Source organism: Antrostomus carolinensis, unplaced genomic scaffold (assembly GCF_000700745.2).
Source record: "Antrostomus carolinensis isolate BGI_N321 unplaced genomic scaffold, ASM70074v2 scaffold29049, whole genome shotgun sequence".
Lineage (NCBI taxonomy): Eukaryota > Metazoa > Chordata > Aves > Caprimulgiformes > Caprimulgidae > Antrostomus > Antrostomus carolinensis.
Window position 1 is genome coordinate 1 of NW_010338345.1, and position 9,056 is coordinate 9,056.

The 9,056-nt window shown below is 39.3% G+C and overlaps 1 protein-coding gene across 1 annotated transcript; it reads left to right on the forward strand.

Moving 5' to 3' along the window:
* Positions 1-170: 170 nt before the first annotated feature.
* On the forward strand, positions 171-6,531 carry MRPS10 (mitochondrial ribosomal protein S10). The gene is made up of 7 exons (XM_010175485.2): positions 171-201; positions 2,728-2,788; positions 2,893-2,965; positions 4,142-4,281; positions 4,749-4,857; positions 5,983-6,072; positions 6,341-6,531. Exons 2-7 carry the CDS (start codon positions 2,766-2,768, stop codon positions 6,425-6,427), a joined length of 522 nt encoding a protein of 173 aa, XP_010173787.1. The 5' UTR covers positions 171-201; positions 2,728-2,765; the 3' UTR covers positions 6,428-6,531.
* Positions 6,532-9,056: the final 2,525 nt, after the last annotated feature.

The following is a 9,056-nucleotide window of genomic DNA, read 5'->3' on the forward strand; positions in this document are numbered from 1 at the left end:
CCTTCGGTGTCTTCACTTCTGAGGGGAGAGGGAAAAGGGAGCTGGGGCAGAGCCGTGGCTGTGCAAACCCCGGGATCATGTCCTTGGGGTGAGCTGTATTGGAGCTGGTCTGCCCTCCTCGGTGGGCTCCCGTGGGCTGGGGAGATCGCAAGTGGCTTCCTTTTATAGCTTGGGGATGTGTTTCTTTTCGCCGTCGTTGGCATAGTGGGTCCTCAAAATTGTAGTCCTGTTGTTGCGGTGATTACTCTGGGTGTAAGGGATGATGAAGAGTAAATGACTTGGATTTGGAAGTCATGTGCTAAGCCTGTTCCTACTCTTAAAGTTTTAAAGTAAAAAAAAAAATAGGAAAGCTTCTTACAGTACTGATGTTTTCTTCTGGTATGGACTTCTAAAGAGTTATTATTTTCTTTCAAGTAGAGAAAACTTGATGTTGGGGGTTTTCTGTTCCTTTTCCAAAGCTCTAAACACACCTTTTTGTATGTGCTGTGTTCTGGACTTGCTCACCTTCCAGGCATCTGTCTTCCAAGTACTTTAGAATCTCTCAGTCAAACAAAATGAAGGGTGTTTTGCATTAGGAGAGGGGTGATTTTGTTTTGTGCCAGGCCTTGTTTCACCCAGGAAATTGAATTTGGTTATGTTGCAGTCTGAGCGTCTCTTCCACCTTCATGATGGCCATTAGCAAGAGCACATCGAGAGTATTTAAATCAGAGAATGAAGGAAGCTGTTTAAAATGCCTGCTGACCGCTATCTTTACTACCTGGGGTACTCAAGTGTATCATTTTGTCAAAATTTGTACAGAGTACCTTTAATTTTATTTTACAAAAACTTTTGATTCGATGCTTACATTAATTAGTAACAAATGGAGATGGGTTGTAGTGAGAATAATGTGCACAATCTTAGAATATTGTAAAGCCTGCGGAGCTTAGTACGTGGGATAAACTCTACTGTTTCAGCATGTTGTGTTTTAGTCATCTTTATTACATGAAGACTGAAATTTTTCTGTCTAAAACCACATAACACAATGCGCTATGAGTGTACGTATCTTTGCATGCAAATAATAAATCTTTATTATTTTTATCTTTATTTATTTGCATGCAAATAAATAAATAATAATAATAAATTACAAGGTCAAGCAGTTAGAAGTAAAGGAATACTGCACACACAAAAAACCAAAACCAGGTACAACTTCTATCTACAATTCCAGTCGGTAGTCGTATTGTCATCTGGGGTCGGGCTCAGTGCCATATACTTGCACAAACAGTTTAAGCCCTGCACTGAGTACAGTCTTGTTATGCTCATGGGCCTCTCTGCTCCCTGAAGTGACAGGTGACAATGTTAGTTAGTGTACTTCATATTGGCATTGAATGAGAGGGAGGCAGTATCCTGATTTCAGAGATAGAGAATTGAGGTACAAAGATCAAGATAATTTCAGCATACGTATTTCTTTTAATTTTAGATATTAAGGCTCAAGTAGTTCCCAACATGAACTTTGAAACATTCTAAATGGTCATCAACTGTAGTGGCAAATATTCAGTGCTCTTAAAGTTGCTTATTGTGTCATGCACTTAAGAATGTAACACCAGTGCTCATCTGGATTTGAAAGGCTTGCTTAAGGGGAGATATTCAGCTGTGCTCTCCAAACAACAGTCAGCTTTGCAAACAGGAAGTCTCCTGCCTCTTCTTGGAGTCATCTTCCTTACTGGATGCAGAACTTGTAGGGTAAATAGCAAGTGAGGCAGAATTCCTTCAGAAAACATCTTCATTCACTGATGATCTGTAATTAATATATAACCCATACTGGAGAAGGTTATGGACCTAATAGCATTATGTAGTTAGTTATACATATCCATGAACATCTAAATTAAGATTACCTGGAAAAGTGTCAATTCTGACAGTTTTCTGATGTTTTGATTATGCAGTCTCCTACATAACTAATGTGTAGGATATCTCTCTTCTCTCTTAAAGCTGTGACTCTAGCACCTGTTAAATAAGAATATCAAAGGGCTGGATAAGTAGCTAATTTTGCTTCAGCATTCTGCTGCAGCCCTGAGTTTCTCTTGAGAGTTTTGGTTCCTTTTTTTCCCCCCTCAAGTAGTCTATATCTTTGCCAAGTTGAGTATTAGTGGAAGGAAGCTAGAAGCCACATAATGTTCAGTATGAAAGACAGTAATGTTACATCTTGATTAACAGTTGTATTCCTTATTTAACACAGAAAAGTCATGTTAGCTTTTAAATATGGTTCATTTACTTCTTAGGAGTTCTACTTCTATTTAAATGTTCTCTTCAAAAGAACAAGTGTTCAAAATCGCAGGGAGCTTTTTTCTGAAAAAATGGGAAATTTCAAGTTAAATTCGGAGGTTGAATTTTGCATTTGTGGGATACTGTTTTCAGTTGCTTTTACAACATCAAGTCCTGCTTACACTTGTCTTTTGATGAAACTAATAGATGTTGTAGGATGAAAGTAAAACTAAAGAGAAAATATTATCATATCCAGAAATGGTATCTGATGCCACACTTTTTTTTTCCCTGCTAGTGTACTAAAATACGTTTCAATGCTCCTGTTTTCCTGTGTTTTCCAATAGAGCAGACTTTCTAGTTTGGTAGATCAATGCCTAGGAATGTGTTATGCTCTGGTATGCAAAAAAGTAACCTTTAGTAAACCTGTATGAACTGGCTACTTTCCAGTATGGGAAAAAAACCCCAACCCATAACCTATTTGTTTTATACAGGGATCAGCTTTTCCTGTCAATTATGTAGGCAGACTTATGCAAAAGCAGTGTTTTCTTCCGTAAGTACACAAGGCCCTCCTTCTTTCCACTTCTCCTCCACTCTCCCTAAAAAAAAACAACTTTAACAACTTATTTTATGCTTTCCTCATTACCACATCTCTAGAAACTCCAACTTGGTGGGAGTACGGCTGGCTGGATCCCGTGCTGATACACAAGAGCCTAAGACTAATCCTTTGGTAAGTGTTCCATAGAATGGTATTTTATATATTGTCTTAGTAACAAAAAGGGTGTGCAGAAAAACTTGAATTCCTTTATTGCTGCTTGTTTGAGTTCTGCCTTAATGATGCCAAATTTAGTGTAGTGAAAGAGACAACTTAGGTTATTGATGCTTGAGATTATTTGGGTTTTTTTTCCCAGCAAGATTTCTATAGCTCACAGTTGCCTCTCAGTCACTTTCCTCCTTCTCTCTGCAGCTGTAACTATGCGATATCAGCTTTTTGGCCATACTCAGTTCAGTGCCTGCAGCAGCTTGGCCAGCCTAAGGCCTTTGTCTCTGGCTTGGAAGCTGGGAGCCCAAGGCTGATGAGGTGGGAAGTTCATGAAGGCATGCAGTGGATATCTTGCCTTTAGATTCCAAATGCCTTGATTTTGACTAGGACTTGGGACATATGCATTCAATCTGTATAATACATGCAAGTGAGCCAAAATCTTAGTACAGAATCAGTATTAGATCCGCAGGGCAGCCCCAGCCTTCCTGCCATGTCTGGTACATACTGGATTTACTGCACTAAACTGCCTGGGAGGAAACCTGTGGGAAAATCTGTGCTTCCTGGACACATCAAGGCTTTTCAGAGCATCAGTGAGCTCAGGCCATCAGAAGTTGAAGCTCTGACTGACAGTCATAAACTTGTACTTGGACAAACAGAAAGGATAATGTGCCTGAGGAAACCTGCTATGTTTAAAGTTTAAAGTTCTGGTTACTGTCTGTAATACTCTAGTTACTCTTTGCACCCAAGCAAAGCCTGAGGATTTCAGGTATTCCCACACTGCTATTTAAAATACAAATATTCTGTTCCAGACTTGCTTTAACAATTAATTTCATTCTTGGCTTTGCTGCTGTTACCCTCCTTATACTTACCTGGCATGCACTTTCCTTTTCTGTTCAAGAAATTTTACCTAAGTGTTCAGAAGTTAGGTATCTCTCCACTCTTTTGTCTTCCCTGATAAGCGTGAGAACTGTCAATCAAGGTAATTCTGTCAGCATCTTGCAGGTAAACTAAAATAAGCAGCTGACAGTGTGTGGGTTTTTTACCTCTTACAAATGGGGCGCACAGGCTAAGAAAATAGGCAGCGCCTGCTTTAATTGAGGAGAACGTGAAGTGCTAACTTTCGCCCTTTCTTTAAAAATGCAGGTGTCTATTTCAGATGAGCCAGAAACACTGTACAAGAGACTGTCCCTTTTAGTTAAAGGCCACGATAAAGCTGTGTTGGACAGCTATGAATATTTTGCAGTGCTTGCAGCTGAAGAACTTGGCATCTCTGTTGAAAAAGTGTAAGTAACTGATCTCTGGAGTGATGTAGCGTCAGGTGCTTCTTGAGTCATCTACTGTAATTCAGGTTCTGTGCTTAGAAGTATTTTATTTTTTTCAGAAGAAACGGGTGTAACCTGACGTTTTTTCTGAGATTATAACTCTGACAGTTCTGTGTTGGCAGCACAGTGCTGAGAAGGCAGCAGCAGTTCCGCACGCGGCGCTGCCATGGTAGAAGTGCATTTTAACTGCCTGAAGGGTATGGACAGCGTTCTAAGTGCGATGTCTCTGACACCCTGAACTAGCACTGGCCAGTACCGCAGTGTTGACTGTGCCCATGTGGGTTAATAATAAACTGTACCAGTGTTTAATATTTCCTTGTAGGTCTTCTAAATGTCAAATAAGAACAGGGAATTCAGCATAATCTGTCAGATAATTTGTATTAGCATCCTTTATATAAAATGAAATTTTCTTTTTGTGCTTTGTTCAGACATAAACCTCCGAAGACGATAGAACGATTGACGCTTTTAAAATCTGTACACATTTACAAGAAGCACAGAGTTCAGTATGAAATAAGAACACATTACTTGTGTTTGGAGGTAAGAAAGATGTTAAAAAAAAAAAAAAAAAAGTATGTTCTAGGTGCTCCATTCAAAGATGCTAATAGATGTTAGTTTGGGAGTGAACACAAAATTCTGTTTACTTGGGTTGGGGAGGAGAGCGCAGGGAATAGCAGAAAACAGCTGACCTAGGTACATCAGATGTAACACAAGTTATTTTGAATGTACAGTCCACATAATTTTTTTATTAAAAGGTTGATTTTTGCCATTGTCTTAACAGCTGAAAGAATTATTAAAAAATAAGGTAGAACTGAGGGTTATCTTTCTATGCTTTATGCTCTTGGTTTCTGAGGATCAGTGGGTTAGGAGCTTTCTCAGGAAGGGAAGAAGGTGGAACTAAACCATTGTCATTACCAGTCACTAAGGGTGAGTTTGTCTGATGTTTTTGAACGCGCATACGTTTGCCCTGTGCAACATCATGTGGCAAACTAAAACTGCGTGGGGGAAATAGCAGAAAGGAAGCATATACAAACCACCAGCTCTGTGGCTGATGACACAGACTTCTGTATGGTTTAGAATGCAGTTGTGGTTGACTTTCTTAGAAGAAAGGTTTACTGCTAGCATTTTGTGGCTTCTGGGTGTCTTACTGTATATTTGCACAGTGCTTAGCAAAATGGGACTGTGCTTTAAGTCCCCAGGCGTTAGTGCAGTACAAATGGCTGCCACAGACTGTAAGCACTATCTTTGCCATCCAGCAGAAACTAGAAAGTCAAGAACCCAGTGGAGTTCTGAAGTTGCAGGATTTATAACAAGCTTGAACTTTGACAGTATACAAAAGCTGCTAATTCTTAACATAACCTGTAATTAATTTCATCTGTTACTTGCAGTGTTAAGATCCACCACTTCCATCATAATCAATGTATGTGATCATGGGCAGTACACACAGTTCTGTGGAGTGAAATAACTACTTTATACTTGGGTGAGAGTTGTGTACAGCTCAACTGCCTCGTGCAGGATGATGGAAGATGCCTTCCCGGAAGATGTTTGATCCCATAGCAAGAACTAGAGAAGCTAGGGCAAACTTTCTTTTTTTTTTTTGTTTAATTCTGTTTGAAGTATTAATAATAGTAGTTCATTAAAAAACCCCAACCTGTTCTGTTTTAGTTAAAATACTTAACAAGCAGTACTGCTGCAGTTTACTTGGAGTATGTTCAACGAAACTTACCTGAAGGAGTTGCTATGGAAGTAACAAAGGTAAGTTTCCATCTCACATTATTAACTGTTATGAGACTTAAGTCCTGATGCAAGTACCAGTAACTACTGAAGTCTTTAGAAAGTCAGCAGAGGAAATGTGTGTAGTTTGGAAGGAACATTTTCCAAAGTATTAACAGGTAAAGAGGCTGCATTGCTTGAAAACGCCACTAGGTGGCATTGATAAATATCTCAAACCAGACTAAATAAAGCAAAGTAATTAGATGTTAACTACTTTGTATAATAAATGGTTGCTTTGCTTTCCTTTTAGACTAAGATAGAGAAAATACCTGAACACATTCAGAAACCAGTTTGGGATACATTATCTGAAGTAGAAGAAACTGAAGTCAAGTCATGAACTCACCAGGTACTTGGCTCCATTAGTGCTGAAATTAGTTGCTCCTATCAACCTAATTTACTGAGACAGTCTACTGTTAAATAAAAATTCTCTTATAAAGTAATTATATTAACTCTTGTTTCATTGAGTTATTCTTGATCATAACTCCAGTACATGTAGACTCAACAGCTATAAACTGAAAAGGTTTTACTGTACTTTGTGATCAAGAATTATGGTCATCTGTAATATGTTTGTAGAAAGTTAACATTTGTTTATATATATATTAAAAAGTGTGTGTGTGTCTATATATATATATATATATAAATTTTCAGTCTCCTTTTGATACTAAATGGCTTCTGAATTCTGAAATACTTGCAAAATCCACTTCATGTTTGTGTGATGTTTAATGTTATGGATGCCAGATTGTTACACGTATTTTGCTATAGCTCCTTTGAAGTAAGTGAATCCCAGGTGTACATACAGCTTGCATATCAACTTGCAGTAAGTCAAATCCCACAATCTTAGAGGACACTGATGCATATTGAGATGTTTCTAGGCTCCTATCCTTGCAATAGCCTCATTTCCAGTCTTAGTAACTCTTGCTAACAGAAGAACACAGTGTTCACATTACAGATCTGAGACTTCCACAGGCTTTCATCTCGGACTTAAATGAAGTGCTTGTAGAACCCTGTTGCAAAGCAAATGGATGCTAGAAAGTGTCACTGTGGATAGGACAAAGAGTGCATTAAGTGTTTTGAGTTCACTACAGGGAAAGGCATGGCCTTGTTCTAAACTGGCTGCGTTGGTTATTGTGTAAACCCAGTCTAGTTGGACACTGTGTGTGCTTAGAGGGGACAAACAGTACAAACAGCAAAAGAGTCCTCAGCTGCTTTGAAGGTTAGTTCACCATGAATCAAGGGAGATAATAGTAGGTGCAAAGCCATCATCAGCTTTACCTTCAGGTTGCATTAAGCACTTCTGCCTTTACTAGGTTAGCAGGAAGGACATAGCTGCAGGAATCTGCTTCAGTATTAAGGGAGTGGCTTTGATTTGACTGCTATTAAAAGAATTTACAGAAGGAATAGCCAACTGGATCGCAGGACAAGACAACCAGAGAGACTGGATCATACTTATCAAGAGCACTCGAAACTTTATACAGTCACAAAAGAAAAGAAGCCCAATGTTACTGTCAGAGAGAAATGGACAATCTTAACAGGAAACAGCTGAAAGACAAGAAACCAAGCTTGTGTTTGAAGGCTGTCTACATTTTCTATCTGTAGAGAGGCCCAAAGCTGTTTTAGGAGGAATGTTTCAAGACAGTCAAGATAGCTGGTATTACTCGTGATAGAAAGGAAGCTGCCTGTGCACTTCCTACAATATGCCTCAGAAAAAAAAAAAAAAGAAAGTTAAAGCCCTTGTGGAAGATACACTGCCTAGTTCTCCCTTCAAGGTGTTTGCTTTCCTCAATTTCAAGCTCTTCTTCTTTTCTCTCATTCCTAGTATTCAGTCAAAATGGCATTTCTTAAAGTCACGTCAGACACTAATGTGAGGGAAGAAACTGTCAGCTGACCTGGTTAAATATTAAAAATGGTTCTTAAGAGGAACAGCCTTTGTCAAGTCTATATTATATTTGCCATGCTTCCATGCCTTAGTTTTGCATAAGCCAGCTGCCAGGTTCAAGCTGTATATAGTATTGAAAAGTGACTGTGCTCAAAGCCTTTCCACATCTTGGTTTGATGCATGGTAAGATTAAGGGGTTGCCTTTTATTGTCTTTGGCTTTCTACCCTCAGCTTGCAGTTTTTGGCTAAATGGCCAGTCAGCATGGCTTTTTCAGCTGGCTGAGAGTTGTAGTTATCAGACCTAAATAGGAAGGGACTTAGGAGACAGCTGCAGAAGGTGTTAACCCATGGAAGCAGCCCCTGGCAGAAGGGATCCCTGATCTTGGGGAAGATGTGTTATTAGAGAATTTCTTGCTTCCAGCATCATCGTGTGTTGGGGAAAGCTGTTGTACGTGTAAAGTGATCCCTGGACCTCAGCTGTTGACAGAGCCATAGCTAACTGCCACCACAGGTCATCTCCACCCCAAGGAAGTAGGGTGACCTATGCAGAGTCACTAGTTACAGACTAGTGTTTACTAACACTGCTGTCTACTAACCTCAGTAGGCCACACTTCTCATCCTTATGTTACCCTGGATGAAACTACCTCCCTTTCAAGACTGTGATCCTTCCTTGCTTCCTCTGTCCTCCCCTTCACGTTTAGGGGTTTCCTAAGGCCTAACAACATCTTTGTCTTTATCTCTGGGTGTGTATTTGTGTAACACCATAACAGTGCAGTGCACTCTGATTAGCTCTTTCCATCCACTGATGTGACTTCCAACTTTCACACCACGTTCCTGATCCTCACTTTTAAAACTTCAGATAAACTATTTCCATTGTTTACTTCTTTTCCCATTCTTTTACCATGTTTCTCCAGTTTTGCTTTTTCTGCCACTTTTCTTAGCAAGTGCCAACACAGCACTCCAGTCACTGCTTTAGGTCTTGTCTCAAGTCATCTTTCTACCTACTGACCATCTCATCTGATTTTCAATCAGACAGTTTTTAGTTGAATTTTAGAGAAGTTAATAAAAATTCTGTGCCATTATAAACATC

Coding starts and splice junctions, on each gene's coding strand:
- MRPS10 (XM_010175485.2), top strand. CDS start 2,766: ATGCAAAAGCAGTGTTTTCTTCC. Junction 2,966..4,141: donor AGCCTAAGACTAATCCTTTG/GTAAGTGTTCCA, acceptor TTAAAAATGCAG/GTGTCTATTTCAGATGAGCC. Junction 4,858..5,982: donor CACATTACTTGTGTTTGGAG/GTAAGAAAGATG, acceptor GTTCTGTTTTAG/TTAAAATACTTAACAAGCAG.